Source organism: Diospyros lotus, chromosome 3, assembly GCF_014633365.1.
Source record: "Diospyros lotus cultivar Yz01 chromosome 3, ASM1463336v1, whole genome shotgun sequence".
Taxonomy (NCBI): Eukaryota; Viridiplantae; Streptophyta; class Magnoliopsida; order Ericales; family Ebenaceae; genus Diospyros; species Diospyros lotus.
The window spans coordinates 38,786,283-38,813,946 of NC_068340.1; the positions used below are offsets into that span (position 1 = coordinate 38,786,283).

The 27,664-nt window shown below is 36.0% G+C and overlaps 3 protein-coding genes across 9 annotated transcripts; 2 read left to right on the forward strand and 1 right to left on the reverse strand.

Annotated features, from left to right (window-relative positions):
* The first annotated feature begins 1,658 nt into the window (after positions 1-1,658).
* Positions 1,659-14,932, forward strand: LOC127796170 (RNA-binding protein 1-like). Of its 4 annotated transcripts, none has more exons than XM_052328173.1 (7): positions 1,659-1,824; positions 6,579-6,700; positions 6,795-7,032; positions 7,451-7,512; positions 7,675-7,756; positions 11,004-11,131; positions 11,242-11,587. In XM_052328173.1, exons 1-6 carry the CDS (start codon positions 1,737-1,739, stop codon positions 11,105-11,107), a joined length of 696 nt encoding a protein of 231 aa, XP_052184133.1. In that variant the 5' UTR covers positions 1,659-1,736; the 3' UTR covers positions 11,108-11,131; positions 11,242-11,587. The 4 variants fall into 4 exon arrangements, with proteins under 4 accessions (XP_052184133.1, XP_052184134.1, XP_052184136.1 ...); XM_052328174.1 differs by having other exon boundaries at positions 11,004-11,124; XM_052328176.1 differs by lacking the exons at positions 11,004-11,131; positions 11,242-11,587 and adding an exon at positions 14,788-14,932.
* Positions 2,332-4,195, forward strand: LOC127796171 (stress-response A/B barrel domain-containing protein At5g22580-like). Its single transcript, XM_052328177.1, is given in 2 exon segments — positions 2,332-2,815; positions 2,817-4,195. Coding segments are annotated over 2 exon segments (399 nt in total). The 5' UTR covers positions 2,332-2,669; the 3' UTR covers positions 3,070-4,195.
* LOC127796169 (U-box domain-containing protein 44-like) lies at positions 14,493-20,151 on the reverse strand. 4 transcript variants are annotated; one of them, XM_052328172.1, is made up of 6 exons: positions 19,932-20,151; positions 19,771-19,842; positions 17,577-18,892; positions 16,609-16,912; positions 15,697-16,187; positions 14,493-15,592 (listed from the first exon to the last, which is right to left on the reverse strand). In XM_052328172.1, the coding sequence occupies exons 3-6, from the start codon at positions 18,786-18,788 to the stop codon at positions 14,591-14,593; spliced, it is 3,009 nt and encodes a 1,002-aa protein (XP_052184132.1). In that variant the 5' UTR covers positions 18,789-18,892; positions 19,771-19,842; positions 19,932-20,151; the 3' UTR covers positions 14,493-14,590. The 4 variants fall into 4 exon arrangements, with proteins under 4 accessions (XP_052184132.1, XP_052184130.1, XP_052184131.1 ...); XM_052328170.1 differs by lacking the exon at positions 19,771-19,842; XM_052328171.1 differs by having other exon boundaries at positions 17,577-19,842.
* Between the last annotated feature and the right edge of the window lie 7,513 nt (positions 20,152-27,664).

A 27,664-nucleotide genomic window follows, 5' to 3' on the forward strand; every position in this document is an offset into this window, starting at 1 on the left:
TTGGGGTTGAATCCTAGACATGCCTTGGGGATGGAAACTAGGTTGGCTACTTGACCGTATTCCCAATTAACCTTGGAAATGAACCTCTAATGGGCACTAGAGGTAAATACTTGGCTGACTTTGGGGATGAGCCCCCAATTGCCCCAGGGGAAGAGCTCCCAATAAGCTGTGGAAGTGAGCTTTTGGTTGCCCTTGAGAAGTATCCCTTAGCTGCCCCTAAGAAAGAGCCTTCAACGGGCCCTAGAGGTGCTCCTTCAGCTGGCTTTGGGAAGGAATCTCATGTGGTCTCTTTGATTGAACTTTTATTCCATCTTGTTGCTGTTGATTGGTGGTACTATTGCTCTAGGCCAATTATTGTTGTCAATATACAATAATGAATTTATATTGATACATCGCCTGAATCTACAAGGAAAAAAATAGTTAGAGGACGTGGGAGAGTTTTCGTACAAACATTCTAATACTTAATTTAGATACTGAAAATGATGAGCTCGATAACAGTATTTATACTAGTATCGTATATGTATTTTTTTTGGAATGAGTACTTCCTTATTTATAGAGGGGTATGGAGTAATCTTAAGTAGTCTAGGATTAAAATTTTTATAAATAACGTCTATCTTGACTTTTTTTGACCCTACTAAAATTAGGATTCTTACATATAGCATATATTTTGACTTTTCATAATCCTGTCAGGATTAAAATTCTTATGGATAATGTTTATCTTGACTTTTTCTAATTCTACTAAGATTAAGATATTTTTGGATAACGTTTATCTCTTATAGATAACGTTTATCTTTTTGAAAAAAAATTTAAATGTCAGAATTATCTAATTTGCATGTTGCGTGAGACCTTTGCTGCGTACGAGAAAATTTACACATTTTATCCAAAAAAAAGTTATTTTAGACTTTTGAATTTTTTTTTTATCTTTTAATGAACTTTTGTCTATATACAACAATTTAAAAAATTAGCAACTTACCAATTTTAGTGATAGGTAAAGTTAAAGAAAAATAATCTAATAAATTCATAAAATATGTCGAATAACATTAAAATGTACCAAAGTGAGTTGATTCTTCAACAATAGCTGTAAAGACTTAATAAGATTGAGATTATTTAATCTATAAAAAATGAAAATAACATATCTATGATATTATATACTTATATTTTTTATTTTTAATATTTATGCACTTGTATTATATATTTTTAATTTATCATAAACATTTTTACGGTAAGCTCACACTCAATTTAAATACTCACATAGTTAATAATATTTCTTCAAAGAATTAACAAAAACTTAAAAAAAATATTTTTTGATAATGCTTATCCAAAAATTATTAATTAATATTTTAAAATTAAAATTATTTCTAATTTTTAAAAATTATAAATACTTTTTATGTAATAAAAATGTTTTTTTTTTGAAAAGTATAATGCTTTTTACACATTTTAAATATTTTTATAATTTATAAAATATTTATAATTGAAAAATGTCACCAATTTTTTTAGAAACTCATTATTAATTATATGAGTATTAAAATTAAATATCAAAATTAAAAGCAAGCCCCGTTTAAAAAAAAAAAACCTTTCCGGAATGGCATACGATAGGGCCTTGCAGTAATAAAGTGAGATGGAAAGGGTAATTCTGAGAATTCAGCGGGCATTACATTGTTTTACGACACACCGCCACGCCCATCCTTCTATTTGCTTCTCTCTGCTTCTCCCCCAAAGCTTTTCGCCCTCGCATAATGGCGGATGCTTACTGGCGATACGACGACCGGAGGCAGCAACCGCCGCTTCCTAATCTCGTTGCTAAACGCCCTCGCTCTGATTACGGTACCATATTCATCTCTCTCTCTCTCTCTCTCTCTCTCTATTTCTCTATATGTATGTGTAAGAGGAATTAGGGTTTCCCCTTAAAAGAGTATGTGTATGCTTCCTTTTCCCCCCCTATCTCGTTAATTGAAGATTGTTTATAGCTGGTACTATATATTGTTAGGGTTTCATATAATTGTCGGCCTGTTTTCCCTTGCTTCCCGAGAGATCTTTGCGTTTCCATTCATTTGATATATCAAAGGAACGTAACCTTAGAATGTAATTGCAGCAGCTTTTTGACCTAGTAGAGGTCAGATTTCCTCTTATTTGTGTCCATATCGTCATGGAGATTAAGATTTGTTCCTCTCCTGTGTGTTAGCAAGGTAATGCGAAGTATGGATATTTTGTTGGGCTGATCCCTAGTTGCATATAGATATACATATACTGGGGGCGGCATGCATATTCTATGAGTGCGTTCTGGAGAGCTTAAGGGGCAGGGGAGGGCCATGCCCTCCCCCCCCCCCCACAAAGACTTTCAGGTACAACCTTCTGTGTCTTCTTCGCATGAGAGAGAGAAGAGGAGCAGGGCCGGCTCAAGGGTTGGTGGGGCCCTAAGCAGTCCGGCGGTTGGCGTTGGCAGCTGGCAGCGGCCCTCTCTCTCTCTCTCCGGCCGCAGTTCTGGGTCTGTGTGAACCCTGACTGGCGACTGTGCGGCCGCCACCGTCTCCTTCCCCCTGCCAGTGACCGCGTCCCGTCGGCATTCAGCCTTCACTTAGGCTAACTGTAGACAGCACTTTTTCCGGCCAATATTATGTATATATTTGTGCCTCTGGCCGCCCATCTGGTAGATTGGTTCAGAGGCGGCCATGGCGGCAGAGATCAAGCACCTGGCGGTGGCCAAGTTCAAGGACGGCGTGGCAGTGGAAGAGCTCTTGAAGGAGATGGAGAAGATTGCCATTTCATTGGGTTTATACCTCCAGTACGTGTAACACTCAAAGTCCTTTAATGTGGGACATTGAAAGCCTGGAGATGCTGAGACAAGGCTTCACCCATGCTTTCTTGATTATATTCAAGAGCAAGGGGGATTTCGCTGCCTTTGCCGGGCACCCAAAACGTGTGGAGTTCTCAGCTACATTTTCAACAGCTATTGACAAGGTTGTGGTGCTTGATTTCCCAGCCATTGACAAGATTGTGGTGCTTGGCTGTTCTTGCCAAGCCTCCCACCTGTTCTGGCCAGAAGCTTCTGCAATTTTTTTGGGGCCCTAGGCATCGGCGGCCTATGCCTTAAGCCAGCCCTGAAGAGGAGTTCCTATTCTCCAGCCTTATTAAAGGCGCAAGGCGCACTAAGGCGCACAAAGGTCTTAGAGGCTGAGGCACAAGGCGAGGCGCGAGCCTAGTGGAACTAGGTGCAAGTTAATAAAAAATAAAATAAAATAAAATATAGTTGAAGAAAAAGGTGTAAAATAGGTTCTAACTTCTAATAATATTTAACAAGCATGTTATAAATAAACCCACTCTAAAGATTAAACATTTCTATATTTTCATCATTAGAAGCATCATCTCTAACATCTTTCTCCACATCATCTACTCTTGTTGGATGATTTCTATGGTTTAGAAGTGTGATGATAGTTTCATACATTTTTTTGGTAGGTAATATACTAGACTTGAATTTGCATCTTTCTTTGTTTTGGTGACATAATGTTGCATTTTGTTATTGCATGCCTTGAATTTGTTCAATTCTCCCTATCCATCCTCATCTAGTTCAAATTCAATTGGAGCATTTGAAGTATTAGCATTTTTACTTATTGTCAAATTTGTAGTTGAAGTAATAAATTTAAACCCTAAACAGTAAAAAATTAAATAAAGTAAGAAACAGTGAAATAAAAAGCTTGAAAAACAGTTAAAAAGCCCAAGGCACGCGCCTTTTCCTAAGGTGCCTTGGGCTGAGGCGCGCCTTTTGGTCTGTGCCCGCCTGGAAGGCTTTCAGATGCCCAGGGTGCGCCTAGGCATGCCTTTAATAACACTGCTATTCTCTACTGCGTTGCCGAACAACTTCCATGGAGGAAGAAGTCTTTGCCGCAATCAAAGCTTGCTGGCATGGCTCGATGCTTGCAAAGAAGAAAAGGCCACCCTGGTGTTTGTTCTTAATCTCCAGAAAGGATTTTAAGAGAGAGGACATAAGTGCATAACATATTTGGTTTTTGAGAGAGAGTATGTGGCATGGGAAGGAAAACTGAGAATTGTTGCATGCCGATTGATGAAAAAGTTTGTGCAGACAACTTTGACATTAGATATTTCTTTGTTATTTTTTTCAATTTATATGATTATTTATTTAATATAGATTTACTTTATTTTTGAGAGCAAAATTTACTTGTATTTTATTTTTGAGATTTTTGCGACAAAGGTAATTTTGGTTTCTCTAAAGATTTTTTAAAGTTCATTCTTTCGAGATTGGTAAAATAATAAAGTGACTGAGTGAGTGAGATTATATTTTGATTAATTTCATAACTTATTAATATAAATATTTTGTTAAAATAAATTTCTTAACTTTTGAAGTAATATTTATTTCTTTTGCACCAAATCAGTGTATCATATCAATTGCAAATTCAAAATCTTGTTTCATATATAATTAATATATATTATTAATTTTTTAAAGTGATGTATTTGGAACATTACCCTAAATTGTTCCATACTTGTATTATACCATACTGATGACATATTCAGTATCTTATTCAGTACGATCTTGACAAGTTTTGGCCCTGGCCAAGAATAAATATCAGTAGCTCACCCTCTGCCATTGCCTTTGGCACATATATATTACCAGAATTCTGAGGTAGAGAAACTTACTTCTCTTTTAGCTGCTGGATGGGGAAAAGAGAAAGTGGAAGTTCAGATCAGCTCCGCTGGAGAGAGAGAGAGTTGCATAGGTTGAATGAAGGGATTTCTTTAATCTACTTACTGGGGGAAATTTGATTGATGTGTTAACTGCTGATTTGATATGCTATTGCTTTAATTTAGAAACCGACTTTCATGTGATGTACTTCAGAAAGCAAATGTATTTTTCCTTTTGGGTAAATTTCACATGGCGCCTTTGAGGTTTGGCGAAAATGCACTGGCCACCTTTGTGTTTCTGGAAATGGCAATAGGCCTCTCCTGCTTTTAGCAGATTTTGCAAATTGACCATTTAGTCCCTTTTTTTTTAACTCCATCTCTCCTCCCCCCCCCCCAACACACACACACACAGAGCATGCGCGCGTGGGGGGGCCCATGTCTGCAATCCTCTCTCTCACTCGCTCAACCCCGGTGGGTGGGGTTCTAAATCGAACCCCGACAATGAGGGGGTTCAGACACACACGCATGCACTCAGACAGAGGGGGTTGCTAATTGCGAGAGAAGATGGGGTTTGCCCTCTCCCCCGCAGGCTGAAACCCAATTTCTTGTCAGAGAGTTCCTCTATGGCACCATCAATGATAAGTTCTTCCTTCTCTCTCTGTGTGTGGTAACCCAATGGTTTGGTTTCCAGATTAGGAACCTAGATCGCTGGGTTCCCAATTTGAAACCCAGCTGGACTCCATTCATCTTGGCTGAACTCATTGGGTGAATGGCTCTCTCTCTCTCCCCGCGCAGGGGGGGGGGGGGGGGGAAGCCGTAGGGGTGTAAGATGCTGTAGTTCATTTTGGAGTATGTGTTTTGTTGTTGTGTGGGTGTTTTTGAATGACCAGTTATGTATTTGATTAATTTATTGTAGGTTATATATATGGACAGGTTATATATATGGACTCTAGTTGGTTTTAGCCTGATGGTCTGATAGCCTCCTTGCCTTCCAAAGGGGCTTGATTGGTACTAGGTTTTGGTCAGGGCACCCTTTTTGTGCATGGATACATAGTAAACACTTTCTTCACAAAAGTTTTTGGTAGTCTACAGCCTTTTACTGGTATAAACACCAGTTCCTCTTGAAATTAATACTTCTTACTCTCAAACATTTTAGAATTATATATATATAGAAACAAACTGCTGTTGTATATACATGCTAAGACAGATATTATTGCTTAAGCTAATTTATGATTTTTTTTAACTTCATTTGGTTTGTGACTTCAACAAATTATCTGAACTGCTGACATTCTATTTTCCATGATAAGACAGAATTGTATACCTTTACCTTTTTGCTCATTGATAGTTTCTGTGGGATGCCCTGCAGATCAAGTGTTTGCTTGTTGGACAATTTTTTTTATATGCATGTATTTATGTGGTAATCTACAGGAAAATTGCTTGTTGGACTTCTCTTTTTGTCTTGTATTATCTGATTGAATAAGAAAAGAATGGGATTTGGCTTTAATTTGGTGGAGTTCCAGGGACAGTAGTTTTCTTATGGAGTGTAATTTCTACTATTTTTACATGTAGCAAATTCAGCCACCTGATTAGGAGCGACAGTCCTGGCCTCTTGTAATTTGTTATCAAATAAGATCGTTTATTATTAAGCAGTCATGCAGCATGAGGAGCTAACCCAGTTTTGTTTTTTTATGGAAAAGTACAACTAGGGAAAACATTGAACTTGGTTTTTAGTATTTATCCTTTGCTTTGGAGGGTTTCAGTGTATTTTCTATACTTGTACTGTATGTTTTTTCCTTTTCTTTTCTCTAATAAGTACTCTTGATGGTGCCTTGTTGCTCCATTTTTATTTCTCCTTTTTCCTCAAGACCTCCCTCCAATCTCAACTTCCACTACTCCTTCCTCGTTCCCACATAATTCCTGTAGTTTGTCACTAAATATTGTAGATCTTCCTGGCGGTCATGAATTGCCAAGCTACTATGTTCGTGATGATGAAAGAGCAGGGCTTCATCTGATTAGAGATACTGATACCATTGGGGCATCATATGATCGTTACTTGCGCAATGCAGTATGTATTATTATCTCATGTTCTAAATTGACTGTTGTTATTTTAACATTCTGGGAGCTTTATGTAGGCCTAATATTGTGCTATGACATACCAGCAAATTTCATCTTATGGTGGGAGTGATTCTGCTAGACCTCTGGGTGGTGGACTAAGTGGTCGTCCTGTTGATGATCCAAGAATTATTGGTCTTGGGGGTTCAGACCCAGTGGTAACAACAAAAAGCCGTTCTATGGGATTGGGAGGTGGCAGACCTGAGATTTCCCTCCCTCCAGATGCTAGCAATACGCTCTTTGTGGAGGGCTTGCCTACAAACTGTACCCGCAGGGAAGTCTCTCGTATCCTTACATGATGTAATCACTTTTCATCTATTATCTATTCTATTATATAAGCAAACACCCTGTATGGGTGTTTGAAGCTCTTTCAATAAAGTTATTTTCCAAAATTTCCTTCACATATTTTGCTTTAAAAAACTGGAAAACACAAAAAATAAAAGAAAAAATTGTTTCCTTACTTGAACTTGTGACTTCCAATTCACAATAAATTTGAGATTCACTTTACTACTGCACCAAGACTCATCTTCATTCAAAATTTGCTAAAAGAAATAAAAACTAAATCTCGACCAGCAAGTGCCACCCAATGAACCTTTGTTTGAAATCTACTATTTTTTTTTAACTTGTACGTGCATTTTACCTGCCCCCCTCAAGTTGGTATATATTTTTAGTTTGTAGTGTTGTTCCTTTACTTGGAATGCAGATATCTTTCGCCCTTTTGTAGGTTATAAAGAAGTGAGATTGGTGACAAAGGAATCAAGACATGTAGGTTTTACTTTTTAATCTTTTTAACTGTTACTTTTATAACTTGTTCTGTAGCATGCAGGTCATTATTTTTTATTTTTTATTTTTGGTCTTGATAAATTAGTATGTTGATCATTAGTTAGCACTTCATTCATGAACTCTTTGACTATTTAACCCTTGCAGGTTGGGGGTGAGCCACTGGTACTCTGTTTTGTTGATTTTGTCAGTCCGGCACATGCTGCCACTGCAATGGACGCATTGCAAGGTGAGTTATGCAAATTTGTTTTCACCTATGACTGCTGGCAATATCAGCTGCTGTTTTACTTTGTGAAGTTTCTTGGAACTTTTAGTCTATCAGTTTGTCAGCTATGTTTGGTGCACTTTTCACACTGTTCTTATGGTAGAGTTCCTGGTGCTAGATGATAGTTTATTCATTCCAGTGAGAGCTCAAATCTTCTTTATGATGAAAGGGAAATGATTCTTTCATTGACATGCGGGAGTGTCGATAAGAGATATAGGTAGTTCTCTCTCTAAACTTATCTCTATGTAGTACTACATGTGTAGTCCACACTTTTTTGCTGTCAATCCCTAAATGAAGCTCCTTTTTGGTGGAGGATATTCTTCATCTAATCCTAAAAGGCAAGTCCTTCCAAAGCTGACATAGCTAGATGATGCTATCTATAGGTTTGTTTCCAATGTTATCTGCTTTGCTTCTCTGTGCATTTTCTGGAATGAAGCATGCCTGTGTTCCAAAATTGTGCACTTAGCAATCCAGAATTATCCCCAAGTTTCTTATATCTTTTACTCATACAAAGTGAAAATAAATCTAATGAATTGAAATTAAGGTAGTTTGGCTGCATAGAAGAACTGGCTATCTAATGAATGTGTTTTTACAAATTTTTGATCGTCTAATTGTCAGATATAAATTGCTGTAGAAATGTTTTGAAATGTAGTCTTACCCATACAATTTCTCACCTTCCTTCAGATTTCATCTTACAACAATGTATCAAGCCTTTATCCCACTATGTGGGGTCAGCTACATGAGTTCGAGCTTCTTATTCACTTCTGATTTCATCTCTACATTGCTTTAGGAGACCTTGCATTGTCTTACTACTCTGTATGCATGTATGCTCTTATTGTACTGCATTTTGGAGCATTTGAGATACAACATTCTTTTTCCTCTTCTGCCACTAGAATGATCTGCATCCAGGTAACATAGGGTGGCAGCATGGTTAGAAATCTGCAATAACTTCATCAAATAAAAACACCAAATCTTAATCCAATAGATGCAACTACATGACCTCGCCAATTATCTCTTTTGCTACAAACAATTTTTTGATGGGTACATCTATTGGTCTTATTTTCATATATTTAAACGATCTTAAATGTCTCTCATCCATCTTATCTTTTACAGGTACTATTCTATTATTATCTTTTTCTTGTAGACCCCATATCCATCATAACATCCCTCATTTCAAATAAGCTAGTATTTTGCAATTTTTGGTGTTTCTGATTGTTCCATGCCTTTTTTTTTTTTTAAGGAGTTAATAATGTGAATATCTGGTTGCGGAGCTTTGCTGCCATCTAACTGAATATTATTGCCGAGGAAGAGATTTAACTGTGATGTCTTTAACAGTGGATGCCCCATCTTATTTATGGGGTGAATGAATAATCTGTCAAAATATGAAGTTTTAACAGCTTCAAGAACCTTTCATCTCTCTTTGAGGACCATATGACACATTGGTGCACATCCCAATGTACAATGCCAAAGATCTAATACATTACGCGTCTCATCTCTCCACCCTCTTGATACTAAGAGGAAAAGATGAGTTGTTCACCTGTCTCTGGGTTTGCACATGTTTCACCAAGCTTTCTTCCCCTGGATTACCTATTTTTCTTCTGCTACAGTTGCTGGTGGTAGAACATCCAAGTAAGGAATTCCAAAAACAAAAAAGAACAGAGACACAGGGATGAGCTGTAGTCTTCCACACAGCTTCCCTCAGGAAGTTACCCTTCTGACAAAGAGAATGTTAAAAGGGTTGAACAGTGACGATAACCTCATTCTTGTGTGCTCATGCATGCTTTAGATCTACCAGATGTTAATATTTGATTAAAAACTAATTGGCAAAGAATTACCAGTTCACACAAATCTAACAATATAAAGTCAACTAAAATAAAGAAGAATTTACAGGGAGGGTAAATTGCTGAAATGGTTTTTCCTTGTTGAAAGCCTCTAAGCTTCTAATTTTCAATAATCTAAAATGTTAAGGATCTGTTTGAATTTTCAATCTAAGCTGGTGGCTCTACATGTAGAGTCATGGCAAGGAATGCTTGAGTGCAAATATGCTATTGAACAATTAGTGAGGCGTCGCTAAAATAGATACATTTACTAGGGGACAATAACAACTATCCTAACTCTTAATCCCACCAGGTAACATCGAATGTTTGTATTCTACCATTTCCAATTCTTTCTTATCTGTGGATATGTTTTCTATAAGGCCATTACACACCATGTTTTGTTTAAGGATTTGCTATAAGCTTATTTCATTCCGTCACTAGACTAACAGGTATGTACATCTATGGTCTTCTTTTTACATATCCAAACCGTCTTAATTGCATATCATGCACCTGATTGTTATGTATAATTTCTTTTATAATTCTCTCTTTTTTGTATGGCTGCATGTTCTCCTGAACATTCACGTGTTAGTTAGACTTGTGTTTTGCACACATTGGTACTTAACTGCCCAAAATTTGGTCATATAACAAATATGGTTTTATAGCTGTCCGGTAAAACTTCCCGCTTAAAAAAACAACTTACGATCGCAAAATGGGACATTTACTGGGGGAGTACAAGTTTCTTCACCCATTCCTGTAAGAATAAAGAATAGAGGGTTTTCCTTGTTGAAAGCCTCTAGCTTCTAATTTTCTGGTACATGACCTAAGAGGTAAGGATATGTTAAAAAGTTTCAATCTAAATTGGTGGCTCTCTTCTTTTATGTTGAAGTGATAAACTCATTGTGGATAGGCAGGACTAGATATGCCTGCTTGGAAATACACTATTTATAAACGAATATAGAGGTGGGATTGATGCAGGCAACTTCTGAGATCACCTTTCAGACTTACTATACTGTTTTTAGTCTTAACAGTGCACCAACCAAAAGTTTAGTGACACTTCTCTCTTCCCTGCAGTGAAGAAGCGACACGATTCTTTTACTTCGTTTTTATCAGAACACCCCTGCCAACCGTGTGCTTTTATCCCGGACACACTGGGAATGCATATTACATTGAGCTGCCCTCCTCTTTATTTTACCAATACCATTGTGCCTAACATGATGTGGGCCCACATGACGATTAGGGTTTAATAGGAAGTGATAACGAATTTCGTGTGTGCAAGTATTTGTACTTGAAGTGATAACTACACGTCTAATATCACCTGTTTGCTGATCCCCAATTTCCGGTTCACAAGAGTGGTTAGTTGCGCAGCGTAAAATAGTCAAAACTCAATTTTGCAGGTTATAAATTTGATGAGGATGACCGTGACTCAGCCAGTTTAAGGCTGCAATTTGCTCGCTACCCTGGTGCGAGGTCAGGTGGCGGGCACCGTGGCAAGCGTTAAATTATGTGGTATTACAGGTGACAGGTGCTATCCCAATGCGATCAACCCTTTGCTATTAACCGCCGTCATTCTTTTAAAGGAATACATTTTGGAACAACGAATCGACTAAACTGTGGAACGACGCTTTTGTGTAGGACCTATTCGAGTCTGGGACTTTTCCGATAATGAGCGATTAATCAACAGCATTGGAGTTTCGACAATTTGCTTCTCTAAGTTATGGTTCTTTCATTAGAACAAGTTTGAATGACGTGGGCTTTTACTTATTTAGGGTCCGTTGCTTGAGTTACAAGTACTGTTTTGTTTGGAATTTTTCAGTATCTTCTACTCATATTTGTCTTTGGATGAGGATTGCATGTTTGGAGATATTGAATTAGTAATGATGAAATTAGGTACTGTAGACGCTGTAAGTTTTACTCTTAATCACCTGTCATGAGGTTCTCTTTTAGTGCTACCCCAAGAACATCTTTCACTTTGGAGACATATATTGAATTTTGATTTTTTAAAAAAAAAAGAAAGGAAAAGAAATAGTAGTTTACTAGGTTTTCTCATCTCTCATTTTGTAAGTTGTTTTTTTTGCCCTTTTCCTTTTTTTTTTTTCCGCCCTTCTTTTCTGCCTTAGACAACAAAACACTTCCAAAAAAGTGATAGCTTCCAAATTTGCATTTGTAGCTAAGGTAGAAGGGAAAGGATAAGGGGCTAGACTTGGGTTTCAATTCTATATATTCCTTTTATCTCAACATAAACTATTCTCCCCTGGGGTTTTATTGGGTGCCTTTCTGCTGCCCTCCCCTCCCCTTTTGCTCAGTTTGTCCAACCTTCAAACAAACAGCTGAAAGTAACCATAGGCTGTATTTTTTCCCCATTGCACGCAGTTATAATTCTCTGCTTTTTACCTCGTTTTATGGTCATTCAACACTTGGCATATTTATACTGTATAGCTATCATCTTATTTGTAGAATCAGTCAAATTTTATCACAGTTGTAACTTCCTTAGAGAGCTGGGCAGCTTAAATGGAGCCTATGGCCATTGAGGTTTGGATATTTTGTTGGGATTCTTTAATTAGATACACGATTACTTTTTAGCCAGAGGTTCTATCTTGAGTTTGTTTCTTGCCTTCGACGGTGAACTGTTGCTCCTTGAGGAGGTTTCAGGTGAGTCACGTTGCTGTGGCCTGTGGTCCAGCTTGAAGACCATTAATCATGCATTATACAGTAGTGCATTAATGGTTGCAACAGGTTATTTATCATTGCATTATGATGCGTCTTGATTTATTCTGTTGTGGGACCACAATGATTTCTGCCATTCCTCGGTCAAATAGATCTCGTGCAGTCCATAAGCTTCCTATTCCTAGTTCTCTATGGTGGCGGAGTGGGGGGACTGCACGGTATGATTGTATTTGCTCGAAGATCACATGGTGTTTATTGTTCATAATCATGATTTGCTTGATTCTAGTGGCATTGTTGAGTTTAATCAGAATCATGATTATTATCTTGGGATTGATTTGGTTAAGGTAGAAGGTGGCTGGAACGTCTTTGCTTTCTTTTAGAGCTCCCCAGTTGGTATCCTTGCATTCACTCGCTAACTGGATGACTCCATTGCTTCTCTCTTCGCAAGGGTTGGAGGAAAGTGTTTCTTTCTTCTTTCTCCGCTTGACCAAAGGACCCAAAAAAAAAAAAAAAAAAATGAAATTATTTTCATTTTCTGAGGCTATGTTGAGTGCGATAATAGCTGCCAAAGGAAAGAAAAGGTAGATTCCGTTTTGTTTATTCAAGGGAGATCGTACCTTGGCATATTTTATTTTATTCTATTTTCATATTAAAAATATCATTAAAATAATATGATGATACTGATTGATATTTTTGTAATCTCAAGTTATTTCACGTTTAATATTCTTACGTCAAAGTGTATCGCCCATCTGATCAAGGGAGGGACGGAAGGAACGAACATCAATTGTTGTATGGACGTGTAGAAGTGGAATGTTGGGAGTTTTTACAATAATAAATATCGTGATTAGGTTTCTTGGGCGCAGGAAGCCACGACTGATTCTCGTGGTGATATTGCTGGTTATATATTGCTGTTTGTGAAGCAATGCCAGCCAATAAGACATCATGCTTCAATGCTCACTGATTTCACAGCATGCATATAGTTGGACATTGAGTCGGAAAAATGATTTTCTTCCCAAAAGCCAAACCTACTCTTCTCCTTCTGATCCTTGCTCCGCCCATTTCTCCAATCTCTACCTGGCAGCAGCAGCAGCAGCATTTCTTTGACGAAAGAAAGGGGGGGAAAAAGGGACCTCCTTTTTGTGGAGGATGTGCTAGAGAGAGGAGAGGAGAGGAGAGGAGACCCTTTCATAGTCGAGAGAGGTAACAAGAAATATCATTTTCCTCTTTTAGGACAGCCGTTTGCTTCTACAATTTACCACTGGATTAAATAAGCAAAGCGGCATGTCCGTGTCTTCTCGCCATCTTCCACATCATATCTGTTTTGAACTGAATAATAATACCTTAGAACTTGTTTTCTCTTGAAAGAAATTATTATGTCTGGAAAATGAAATATCCTCGAGATGACATATAAATTTCTAGGTTTTTTTATTTGATATTGTAATTTCTGAGGTAACTCTCTTGGGCCATTGATGGTAATTAATATCAGTTGTCCCGTCGCTTTTGCCCTAACTTCTTGTTTTTGTGTTGTTGCGGATTTCATATTGTCCTTAGAAAGCATTTTTTTTTTTTTTTTTTGAAGTTTTAGGCTCTGTAAAATATTTCTCATTTTCCATTGTTTGAAAAAAAAAAAAAAAAGTAGAAAGATGATTCACATCAAAATATGAGAATTGAGTTGCTTAGAAAAACTTTGTAAGTTGTTGTCTGTCTTTTGGGATCAAAACTAAAACTTACATTATAAATGGCACTTGTGAACACAGGATAATGTCAAATTTTTTAGTCAAAATTGTATTTTACAAAATCATTTTTTATGTGAAAATCAGATGAATATCTTTGGGCAATGTTAAACAATGCCCCTTTTTTTGTTTTGTTTTGTGTTTTACATAAAACAGTCTTTAGCATAAACATTTTCCTGAACAATATGTGAAATATATTGTTTCTGTATACAAAACTGGCATTTTTACGCATTTGATAGTAGATTTTCTTTTTTTATTTTTAAAATGCAAGCTAAGCACCATAAAAGTAAGATAAGTTTAAAAATATTATAAGAATGAGTGACCTTTCTTGATAAAAGATCTTCTGTCTAGATAAACTCTGCAAGGACTCTTGTTTGATAACCTCGTGAGTGTTCATTTTTGGGAAGTTTGTGCCTTCAATCAAACTCACTAAAATGAGGAGGGAAAAACAAAACACAGATACATCATACACCAGCCCAGCAACCCTGAAAGCAAAAGCATCTTGTATCCATTTAATGTCCATCAGTTCATCATGTAAGATATTATGAACCAACCATTGACAGGAAAAAGAATTTGAAAACAGATTAAAAATAGGAAGATTGTGCATGGATCGCATCCAAATGAGCCAAAGTCATGGCAGCCAGGGATTTCATTCTACTGCTTCCTCTTTGAGTAATATCTATTAGTGGTGGCTGGGCTGGGATCGCGTATTTTTGTTTGAATTCAATCAACCGAAACATCCTTTCTAATGCTTCTAGAGCTTTCTCTTGCAACCCTGCAGAGGATGAGCTCAATAGTTTTATCATCGGATGAATGGCATCGGCTTCAGCTAGCACCTTGCTGCCTTTCTGTAGTTGGGCACCTTGAATCAATGTTAACAGTGCATCTAAAGAGGCTTCACGAGCACCGATTTCTTCCTCCTCTGCAAGAACCCTGACAAGGGGTCTGACAGCATCAGCTTCCAGAAGGCAAAACGAGGACGAGATGGTGCAAATGCCCGAGTGCACGGGGCATCTGGATTCAGGAGAGGCCAAGAAGCAACTGAAAGCTGCATGCTTCTTCTTCACTGGCTTGCTCAAGCCACCAGAACTCTCTGAAAACTGCTTCAGAGATATGGCTATCTTTTGTTTCGTTAAAGCAGTTCCTGAGACCAGCAACTCCACCAGCACCTGTATGCAGCCAGCTTCAGCTACTTTCTTCTGCCATTCTTGATTCGTTGGAACAGTGAACCGGCGAAGAGCTCCTGCAGCGTTCTCCACAACCTTTCTTCTCTGTGAAGCATCACTACGCCCATCGGCAAGACAAGCGAAGATGACTTGAAGCACACCGGCATCTAGCAGACACTGAGTAATTTCAGAAGTCTCGGGGAGACTGGAGATGACACCCAAGGCAGCTGCAATCTCGTCCAGGTTGTTGCTAGTTCTTGCAATCCTCAATAAAGCGTCAATAAATGTCTGGTCCAAGTGGTCTATGTAGCTGCTATTGTCACCCTCTTCCATCAAGCAACAGAGCAGCTTCAAGGCATTTTCCCCAACCACGTGGTTGTCATGCTCACATAATCGGACCAGCACTCGGGTAGCAGAAATCTGATCAACAATATATGGACAGAACAGCGATCAGAATAGCAGCTAGATTTTGCTTCCCATACATTTCGACAAGAGTTGCTCAAATTGTACTATTGTTTATGTACCTGTCTTAATGTATTCCTGATTGTTGAACCAGAAGAGGAGTGGCATATTGCAACAAAAGATTGTAGAATGTTTTGTTGTATTTCTGGTCCTGTCAAGGAAATAAGAGAGAAGAATTTGAAAATATCCTCTTCTGATTCAAAAATTGATGTCTGTATTTCATCAGCTTCAGAAGCAGCACTCGATATCGCGAGCTGCAAGATTGTAGCTACTACATTCTCGCGCAAACTTGCCGTTGATAGCCTCTGACAGTAGAGAAGCTCAAGGAGCGGCCGGGCTGCCCCTTCTCTGACCAGCTCCAGTCCATTTTGCGGTATGGTTGAAAGTTTATGAAGAGCACTAATAGCCACTTCCTTAATCTCTATATCTCCATGAGAGAGCAATTTCAGAAGCTGCCTTTGTGCCCCTTTTTTAGAGAGGGATAGTTTACCCTGATCAGTCAGCTCAATTTCTGATAGGGTCTTGGCCGCCATCATTTTGACACTATCAGGTCCTGCATCAACACAAATAGATGTTTCCATGAATCTATATTCATCTATTTCTTCACTCTCTCTCATCTAGCACCCATTACAATTATCTAGCTTGGAAAATAAATCTTAAGGAAGCAGCATGAAACAGAAAAACCGAGAAACCCAGAGAACACGCCAAGGTTCAAATGCTGCATCATGAGAAATTTGTTGCCTGGGAGATTCTAGGGTGATACTTGAAGATGCGAGGGGTGTTCTCGTCGGTGCACAAGACTCCTCGCTTTGGGAAGGTTGGGGGAAAGGTTATTTCATTCAGACTTACCATGTGCAAAAAGACTGTTTCCAGAACTTGGACCTTGTGACTTTCCAGTCACAAGAGAACAACCATGTCATTCTAACCAAGGCTCGGTGTTGTGTTTAATAAAAAGTGGGGAAGAGAGGAAGTACCTGTAGAAAGTAGGCGTAGTAAAGGTCCAAAATAATTTGCTCTTGCCATCTGTATAACATTCTGATCATCGGAAGAGAGATTATCTAAAAGCTCATCTGCATCTCTTGCAGCTTGAGCATCATCACTGCTGGAGATGGTCACTAGTAGAAGTATACAACCTTGAATGCTCCCAATGGAGCTGCGCACTTTGTCGTTTCTTGATAATTCCATCAGCAACTGCAATGCTGACTTACTTTCCTTGACCTTACGTGAAAGGGAATGGACAATGGATCTAATGGCATTATCTACTTTAGCAATCTTTTCCTGCCAAGGAAATTTTTTTGATAATCTTTTCAACAGTATGCAAATTAGAAACCGAATTTCCTCTTCTTGTTTGTTCTCTCCTTTTTAGATTCAAGCAAGTGTAAATACAACAACAATATATCAAATCTTAATCCCACTGTCGGGTCAGATGAACTGAGAAAGAGCATACATAACAGAAATAATTAGACTGTTCTAAGAAGAATAGATCTAAGAGTGACAAAACAATTTAAGGTAGACCACATCTGACCCCTAGTTGCTCACTTGACCTAAATAGTAGTAAAAACATTGTCAAATACTTGAGAGTCCATAGGTTACGATCAAACCAAAAGAAGATATTGTCAACAGTAACAGATGGAACACAGATAAATATCATCATTGTCATCCACATCAACAACATAAGTAGGATTGGCTAAATTTTAGCTCGTTGGTCATTTCTAGTTATGATCTTATCTTCTGTAAAGACTTTATAGGAGAAAAGGAAATAATAGAGTAACTGGATATGCAAGAGACAAGAAAAGCCAGAGAGGCTAATTTGAAGAAATTTCAGGTATGTTTACTTATTCATCTGAAGATATAGCTTGATTGATGATTGGAGTTACTTTATGTTCTCTTCATGTTAAACTGAGAGATGGTCTTAAGCAGCCAGGAATAAGCTAAGAAATACCTTGTTTTCATCACTGTCCTTCGCAAAGATGTAAAGGATGTCCAGAGCATGCATTCTTATAACAGAATTTCTGGCACCAAGACGGTCAATAAGAATCGGTATGTAGCCCTCCATTATCATCCATTCCTGGTGCAACTCTCTTTCCATGCATAGATCCTGCAGCTTCCCAAGGGAATCAATCACTTCCTGCTCCTTATCTGACTCAATTTTTGGTTTCAGGGAAGCAATTGTAATCATTATATTCCTGTCCTTCCATTCTTCAATCAAGATTCGGAGAGTCCTGTTTGATTTCAGACGTGAAGTGTTTAGAGGCATCTTTGTCAAGGGACAGAGGTTGTTACCATCTGCTAACCATTTCTCTATCGCGCTTCTCTCAAAAGTCTGCCCGTAGCAGGTTTCCACAGGGTCGACCATGATATCCCCCGAGATTGGGCAATAAAAGGAATGAAGGGGTTCTATAGGCTGCCTTACCAAAGAACTACGCTTTCTCAAATACTTCCTCTCTTTCTCCTCCGGGGTTGTGATCATATTGGCCTTGCCAAGCAGCGCCACAATTTGTTCCATCCTTAAAGCTTCTGTTGTGTCTTCTATCAGCCCATCATTTTCCATCTCACTCTCAAGTATCTCGAATTCTCTCTTCAGTTCTGACTGCTCAGTGGGGATTCCTACTGCCTCAGCAATACAGTGGAGCAAATTACTTGCATAGGATTGATCAACATTCCTCTCTTCTATTCCTGACTCGATTTTCTCCAAGATTTGTGCCTCTGCTGTAGTTAACCGATACTCAGTATCTGACATGTTTTTGCATACATTACTGATCATATCATTCGTAACTGACGAACCGTCCAAAGAGGTCAAAGAGATGAGGCCTAAGGCATGGCTGATCTCTTTTGTACTGTCTTCCAACTGTTTAACAACCCTTCTGCAATTAAGAAACAGATAGACTTTGCTTCTATTACCACAGCTTATGGCTAGTCGCTTCATTGTTTTGATCTCCCTGTTAAGAATCTCTAGAGCATTTATTAACTTATCTGAACTTCTTAAATCCAAATTGGACAACTCTTTTAGGACAAATGTAATTCTGTCTAAGTGAGTTGAAAATTTGTTGAAATTCTCCTTTTGGACGAGGACAGACCCAGCAGCATTTTCTGTTTCAGATATGGCCAGGATCGTCTTGGAGAAGATATCTTCAGCCGTTCCATTGCTTTCCATCTTGTCCCAGTATGTAATGAAAGCAGAGGTATGGATCCCAACTCAACACTTCTATTGCGTCTTCTGAAAGTGGCTGTTTCCGATTACAGTTACAATATAAGGCCCTGCACCGAGTTCAAACTTAGCAAACTCATAAGGCCAATAGAGAGAGCAGATCACAGTAAAGAACAGTCCATCCAACAACTGACATAAGGAAAAACCATCTTCCATGTTGCAAGCACCGGACTTCCCATTTTGGAAGGCGTCATCAAGTGGAGAAAACAACATATTAAGTCTTAATCTCACTCTGTGAAGTATATTACATGATTCTAGCTCGTTAGCCTTGTCCTCATCACTTGTCTAAAATTCATATGGCTTGATCCAACAAATTTTATGCTAATTGTCAGTTACTCAACACGGCCCTCCTCTTCTTTTATCTGGAATCGGGACTGGCTGTAGATAGGAATCCAATAGATGGAGTTCGGTGGTCAAGAAACTCCAACCACTGCTAAAAGTCTTCTCCTCGAGGCTGAAGGAAGTTTTCGGGTTCTAAGCTTGCTACTAACAGGGGAGGACACTGCAATAACCAATTCAACTTTTCTAGCACCTGACTTGGTTGTAGTTTAATTAACGTCTTGCTTTATCAGTTCCCATACAATGAAGCATCATTGTTGGCTCATGATTTGGGTTCCTTTTTCTTTCTTTCTTTCTCTTTTTCTGAGCAACCAAACAGGGAAAAGAGGCTTATCTTCCAGCCTAATTCCCCAAGAAATCAAAAGGAAAAGGGAAACAGGATACAAATGATGAAAGTCCTATACAATCAATTTCTCTTAAATTTCGGTTTCTCAACACTGAAACTTTACACAGCTTAACTAAGAAAACATCAAACTCTACTGAACACTTTACGTAATAAGACACTGAAAAATGGAGGTTGCAATCACATAACGCATGGAAGATGCATCAAAGCTCAAACAAATTAAAACGGCGACTTGAAGAACCTTACCCAGAATTACTTGGAGTGATCCTCGAAGACCCAAGAACTCGGGAAACTAGGGGAAAATGAAGACCAAACAAACTAGGGGAAAATGGAGGTTGCAATCACATAACGCATGGAAGATGCATCAAAGCTCAAACAAATTAAAACGGCGACTTGAAGAACCTTACCCAGAATTACTTGTAGTGATCCTCGAAGACCCAAGAACTCGGGAAACTAGAGGAAAATGAAGACCTGTTTGGTTTTTCCCGAAAATTTGAATTTTCTTGTGAATGACCATAGCTTTCCGGGAAAATGGCCTACCGAGAGTTAGAGCTTCGACTTGGAAGGCCGGCCAATTCTCTCTCCCTCTCTCTCTCGGCGTTGAAAGGTTGACGCGTTTTCTTCCGGTGCGCGGAGTGGAGACAAGTCACCAAACACCGTTTTCCACTTCGGGTCGGGTTTGATTAATTTCCGACTTGAATAAAATTTCTGTGAGAATTTTTTTTTTTTTTTTGAGAAAAGTTCCGAAAATTTGAAGGCCACGAGAAAATAATTAAATTATATCATTACTTCCTAATATTTTGTAATAAATTAATTATTAAACTTTAATTTTTATTATAATAATGATTAAATTTTAATTTTTATTGTAATTTAATTTGTTTTTAATTTTTAATTAAATTCCGTTAATAAAAGTTGACGTACATATATATAAATTAAAAAATTAATTAATGTTAAAATTTATTCAAACTCCACAATCAAGTCATTTTAATATTTATATTAACATATATGGTATTAATTGTCATTAATAAAATTTGAAAAAAAAATTAAAAGAGATATTAAATTATAATTATTACTGCTTGAATACAATAATAAATTTATCAAGTAGAAACATCGTGATCAAGTTACTTGATTCTATAAGAAAGAGAAAGATTAGAGGGTGTAGGAAAGTTTTCGCGTAAACACTTCAATACTTAAAAATCAGACATTGAATATTTGAAAGTAATATTGAAATTAATATCATAAATGTATTTTTTTAAATGAATATTTATTTATTTATAAAGGAACATGGAGCTTTCTTAAATTTATTAAGATTAAAATTCTTATGAATAATATTTATCCTAATATTTTGAGGTCTTATTAAGATTAAAATTCTTTATGAATGATGTCTATCTGTTTTTAGATATTTCGGAGAAATTTTTAGATGTTAAAATTATTCAGTTTATACTTTGTGCAGAATCTATTTTAAGATAAAATATATATATTTTTAACTCAAAATATTATTTTGAGTTTTTTTTAATCTTTTAATGAGTTTTTGTTTTATGACGTAATAATAATAAAAATTAAAAATTAGTAACTGTCCTAACAAAAAATAAGTAGAACCACTAATTTATTATGAAATATAAAATTTAAAGATTAATAATGTAATTTATTCATAAAAAAATATATAAACAAATACCAAATTTGATAAAACCCATGCGAGATGTGAGATGACGGACTTGGCTTTACATTGCATTGCGAACAGCTTTGGGCATTATTTAATGGAAAGAAATTTCTGTCTTTGAGCCAGAAGGAACTCAGATATATATAATAGTAATAAAACTGAAGATAAGATAAATAAAGTAGTAGACAAGCCCACCCTCTTGACCTTGAATCCTCAAACTCGACAGTCAACTAATCCTCATACGTGGCGATGGCGGCTATCTTGGGAGTATTTTTTTTTTTGTGTGGTTGTTGTAGTTCGTATTTTTAATTTTGATAAAAAAATAAATTATAGAGAGAAATTTTGCTTTATTGTATAAGGCAAAGAGTCAAACTCATGATTTATTTTAACCGAACCCAGACAGACAGACAGACAGACAGACGAGTAACCCATTAAGCACAAATCATATATCTGTGTTCTTCAAAGCCATATAGCAATAGCAGGGCAAAACTAGAGAATACAGGAAAAGGCATTGATTGGTTGGTGTGGGAACTCGACGGATTACAGAGCCACGTAGGAACAGAAAGCTCGTAATGTTTCAACAGTCGGCGATAGCAGTAAAGGAGTAGAGAAACAATATCATGATGGATGTGATGAGATGAGTGTTGAGGAAATTTAATAATTTGCAGGTGGGTGGTGGTCCTAACAGTTTGTTTTTAATGTGGAATAGTGCCTATTTTCATGTTTCTCTCAGTTATGTATTAGCCTATTTATAGGGTGTTTGTTTATCAATGAATCTGCACAGGGTCGGTCCTCAGATGTTAACAGTTCTAAGCAAAATTTTATATAGCATCCATATATTTAAAAATAAATTTATTTTACTATATAAAAACATTCAAAATTTTTACAATAATAGTTTAAAATTAATAATATTTCACTTTAGATTTACTTTTTTAGCATTTTTAGATGAAAAATCAATAATTAAACTATTATAATTAATTTGTTCCAACATATATTTTTCAATAGACACTATCGCCAATCCATTCAACCTTTCTTGTGATATTGTTGACCAAATATAAGATTTTATCAACTTTAATTTTAAGAAACTTCATTTCACAGAGACAACTGTAACTGATATAGTCAAATCCACACATTTGAAAAACAACAATCCTTCGTCTTAATATAGACTAACACTTCAATTGACGTCTTGGTCTCTTCTGGCAAACATCTCACAACTCTTAGCTCAAAAAATAATTCTTGTCCATCATTACAACAAAAATGATTTGTTGAGGCATCTTTTTTAGGGCATTTTTTAGAAAGTGTTCTATAAAATACCATTTTAAGGCATAATCTAAAAAAGTGCTCCAATACAATAGCTTTAATGAGGCACAACAATTAAGTGCCCTATAAAATATCATTTTAAGGCACAATTTAAAGAAGTGTCCCAATAAAACAACTCTAATGAGACACGACAATGAAATGCCTTAATAAACAAATATAAGTGTCTTAATAGATAAATCTAATAGGACATAATTTTTTAAATGCCCCATTAAAATAATTCTAACAAGACATTCTAATAAAGTGCCCTAATAGACAAATCTTAAGTGTCCCAATAGAATAATTCTAATGAAACTTAGATATACTATAAAATAAACATAGGCACATATATTAATAAGATAATGTGCAGATTAGGTGGTCACGAGTGTGCAAGAAGAAGAAAAGGTTTAGGGTTCGAATTGAGGGAGAAGCAAGTTAGAGTTAAGAGATGGCCTTGTGGGGGATATGAAAAATAAATTTATAATGATTTTTGAGGCATTTTTAAGTGTCGCAACAAACTTAAATTTATAGTTGTTTTTGAGGCATTTGTAAGTGCCTCAATATGTTTTTGGGGCACAATTACATGAGGCATTATTATTAATGTCCTAATAGTTAAAATGCCCCAATAAACTATCTATTAAGGCATTTTTAAATGCCTCTTAATTTAAAATTTGTTGTAGTGCATCAATATTTGAATTCGATTTATACCTCAAAAATTCTGTTAACTTAAGTGAAGAAAGAGGTTGATAAACTACATATAAGAAATAATCAACTCTAAAAGATTTTTCAACTGAATGTGTTATTTCATTATTTACATTTTCATCAAATTGTTTCTTTCTATGAATAATACACTTTTCTTGAAAAATAGGTTCAATTTCCATTTGAGCAGTAATTTCTTTAGCAATAATCATGTCAGATTCAAATACAATTTCTTTATAGGTTTCAAAAAAAGAAATTAGTGTTTTCAAGTGACTTATAGTAACATCAATGACATATCGTTACTTTGCAACATTTTGCTTACTCTATTAATAGCAGGCAATATATTATACCAAATAACCATGTCAAATAAGAACTCAAAATCCATAATGTCATGTAATAGACTTTTAGCATCTCGAAATACCTTAGTGTCATCACATATTTCCATCAAATAAGTTAAAGCAACTTTTATTTGTGGAGTTTAAAATCTGATTGCTTGAGTACTTTCAACTTAACTTTTCCAACGTGTTTGTGATAGTGGCTTAAGCGTCAGGCATTCCACATTATCTTTCAAAACTTTCCATCATTTTGTAAACGCTGAAAATAATATATATAAGCATTACACAATTTCAAAAAAGGATTTAGCCTTTATGGAGGAATTTGCCATATCACATAGTGCAAGATTAAGACTATGACAACTACGCGGAGTGTAAAAAGTCATTAGATTTACTTCTAATACTCTTTTCTGCACACTTTTATGCTTTTCTTTTTTGCACACCTTTTCAGTCACCAATATCAAGTTCAAGTGTTTGTAGAGCATATATCAATTCATCAAACAATCCTTGTCTCGAAATATCGTCTACCTTAAGGAATCCTAAAAAAAACTTTTTTACCTTAATTGGACTTGCTAAGACATTTACACATCATATGATTAGAGACATCTATTCTTCATGACTTATACCTGGTGTGCAATCAAGTATCACTGAAAAATATTTTGATTCTCTATCTGTTTTAATGATTGCACTTTTGAATTCATTTTGAATTTTATGATTCAAATAATGATAGTGAATTTCTTTTTCTTGAATACGTCAAACGTGTTCTTTTATAATTGGATCAAATTCAACAATCATTTCAATTAAATTTAGAAAATTCTCATTATTTTCTTTATATAATTTTTCACTACTTCCACGAAATGTAATTTTTTCTTACTAAGAAAGCTAACAATTGAAACTATTTTCCCAAAAACTTCTCTCCAGTGTTTTATATCTTTGTTGATTTGATCTTACACAACTTTATCAATTGTTAAATTCTTTTGTAATCGTTTTTCTAATTCAATGCATTTTCTCATGTTATCCATGTGCCCATTACTTGTTTCATGATTTTTCAGTTTAGAACCAAGATTTTTCTAATCACTTTTGTCCCTTCATTAGCCAATTAAATATTGTTTTGTTCTTGTTTAAATAACTTGCAATAAAAGCAAAATACTTTATCTAATAAAACGAAGTAGATTAACCATTTTCTATCACTCTTCTCGCCATTTGATAAATGACGAGTGTAATATGTAGAAGATAAATGCCCATTTTTTGAATGTTTAGAAAAATCAACTACATTACCTCTTATATAGGACATTTTTCTACCAACAAATCTATAAAATTTTGATCAATATTTTTTCAATTATTTGAATTAGTTACGTCCAAAGAGCAACCTAAGCATTCTGTATTAACATTTTTATGTTCTTACTCATTTCTATTTTTAGCATCCACTAATTCATGTTGCCCATCTTTATCCATTACCAAATTATCGCACTTTTCATTTTCTATTATATTACTAATGTTTCTAGTGACAAACTTGTCTAAAGCTTCTGCTTGAGATAGAATAAACTCTTGAGTTTTTTTTTTCTCTTTTTATTTCCAAATAAATATTTTTTAGTAGACATAATAAATCAATTTAAATACAAAAATTAATACAATATCTAATTCAAATGTAATTGAGGAATAATATAACTTGGATAGATCTGATATTTGAATTAAAATCTGTAAAAAAAATATTAAAAAAACATAAGAGATGAGAATAAAAGATATGTTATATGTAGAGTAGAGATAGAGATTATTATAAATATATATATAATCGAGTTACTTCTTATTTTCAAACCCGTTGTCAATGTTAAACTGTTAATGTTACGTATTCTTGTGTGGCTCAGTGGTTATGTGCTACTGTGCTTGACAACAATTACCAGACAACAAGAAGAAAGAAGAAGACGAGAGGGACGCGCGCACCGGAGCAAATCAGCAAAATGAAAATGAGGGCTTTCTCGACTAAAAATTTCATTTATTATATAATATTATATATATATATAAGTGGCAGCCCGAGGAAAGAGAGGGGGGGGGGGGGAGAACACAACCCATTTCAATTTTCAATTTCTTCATGCAGGCGCAATCATATATATGATTATGATTGCGCCTGCAGCCCGCTACCTTACATCAGATCCCCATTAATTGTCACTTTTTCTCTATAAAACCCATCATCGTTTCTTTTCATTATTTTAACTTTTTTAATTTAAAATTAATTGAATATAAGATGGCCCAGGCTAATTAAGTAAATGTGAGTTAGGCCTTAGCCGCCTAGGCCCAAGACCGGCCTTGGTGGGGGGCCCTAAGCAACTGCCTTGGTTGCCTACCCTCAGGGCCGACCCTGAATATGCAGAAAGTTTATCATCCACTTTCTCTATATCCTCTGCTTCTTATTGTTATTGTGCAAAATGTTTTTTTAGTTTTTATTTCATCAGTGGTATCAGAGCTGGTTCCGAGGAGAGTAAAAGTGAAATTGATGGCTTCCGAAAGTTTTGTACAGACAACCATACCACGCTTTGATGGTCACTAAGACCATTGGACCATGCTCATGGAGAACTTCTTAAGGTCTAAAGAATATTGTACGGTTGTTGTTTTTGGAGTAGTAGAACCAATAGAAGGTGTTGTGCTGAAAAATGCACAAAAGACAGAGCTTGAAATGTTGAAGTTAAACGATCTTAAAGCAAAGAATTATCTCTTCCAAGCCATTGATCAGTTAATCTTGGAAACTATTCTTTGCAAGGACACCGCCAAGCATATTTGGGATTCCATAAAGAAGAAGTACCAAGGTACAACAAGGGCTAAGAGGCAACAGCTTCAAACACTTCATTCGAAGTTCGAAATGCATTGAATGAAGTTAGGAGAATCAGTTACAGACTATTTTTCAAGAACAATGGCAATCGTTAACAAGATGCGGATCCATGGTGACAAGACAGAAGATGTTCTCATTGTTGAGAAGATTCTTTGATCCTTGACATCAAAATTTAATTTTGTTGTTTGTTCTATAGAAAAGCTAATGATGTTGGTTTACTGTCAATTGATGAATTACAAAATTCTTTGTTGGTTCATGAGCAAAAGATTAACTAGCAAGAAAAAGAAAAACAAGCATTGAAGGCCTTATTAGAAAATCACTCTACACCCAGTAAAGCTGATAGAGGATAAGGAAAAGACAGAGATCGAGATAGAAAAGGTAGAAACAACAATGATCGTGGAAACTAACAACAAAATCATCATCATCAAGAGAAATAATTTCAAGGAAGAGGCAAAGGACGTGGAGGCCACCACTCAATAACTTATAGATCAAAGTCAACAAACAAGTCCAATGTTGAATGTTATAGATGTTATAGGTATGACCATTATAAATCAGAATGTCAAATTGATTTGAATAAACAAAGTGAAGACCAAACTAACTTTGCAGAAAATGAAGAAGAGGTGTCTCTTTTGATGGTCTCACGTGAAGGAAGAAACTTAACAAAACGTGTGGTATTTAGACACTAGCTATAGCAACCACATGTGTGGAGAGAATGAGGCATTTTCTGAATTGGATGAATCATTTCGCAACTCTATTAAGTTTGGTGACAATTCCATATTTTTTGTTATGGGAAAAAGAAATGTAACAATCCAAACCAAATGAAATTCCACCCACACTATCACTAATGTTAGGGACGAAGTCAAGATTTTGATTCAGTGGAGGCAAATTTATATACAAAAAATATAATTTTAAAAATAAGATAATAATGATAATATTAAAATAAATTTTTTTTTTTACAATTGTTTCTTATGGCTTTTCATACTAAAAATTATAATTGTTCAAGAAAATTACCTTGATTATTTGAATTTTTAGACTCATCATGATTACGAAAGGACTAGTTCTTGCCATAGAAAAAGTTGAACATAATCAATTGATGCATTTAGACAAATTCGATAATCACCCAGTATTTGTTCTAACTGCATGAAAAAAATTGTCTCAATATTTTACTCTTGATTTATTAAGATTTTACAGTTGTTTCAAATTTAATTGTGTGCACTATTAGGGCATCTCCAATCCTTCACCCCAAATTCGGGGTAACCCAAATTTGGGGTAAAACTTACCCCAAATTTGGGGTAAGACCTAATTCCTCTCCAACCCTTAACCCCAAAT

What these genes read in the sequence shown, in the direction of transcription:
- LOC127796170 (XM_052328173.1), top strand. Translation starts at nt 1,737, where the DNA reads ATGGCGGATGCTTACTGGCGATACGACGACCGGAGGCAGCAACCGCCG. An exon ending in ATCGTTACTTGCGCAATGCA is followed by an intron (nt 6,701 to 6,794) that starts GTATGTATTATT and finishes ATGACATACCAG; the next exon opens with CAAATTTCATCTTATGGTGG. An exon ending in TGCAATGGACGCATTGCAAG is followed by an intron (nt 7,757 to 11,003) that starts GTGAGTTATGCA and finishes TCAATTTTGCAG; the next exon opens with GTTATAAATTTGATGAGGAT.
- LOC127796169 (XM_052328170.1), bottom strand. Translation starts at nt 18,788, where the DNA reads ATGGAAAGCAATGGAACGGCTGAAGATATCTTCTCCAAGACGATCCTG. An exon ending in AGGACAGTGATGAAAACAAG is followed by an intron (nt 16,913 to 17,576) that starts GTATTTCTTAGC and finishes TTTCCTTGGCAG; the next exon opens with GAAAAGATTGCTAAAGTAGA. An exon ending in ACTACGCCTACTTTCTACAG is followed by an intron (nt 16,188 to 16,608) that starts GTACTTCCTCTC and finishes GTGTTGATGCAG; the next exon opens with GACCTGATAGTGTCAAAATG.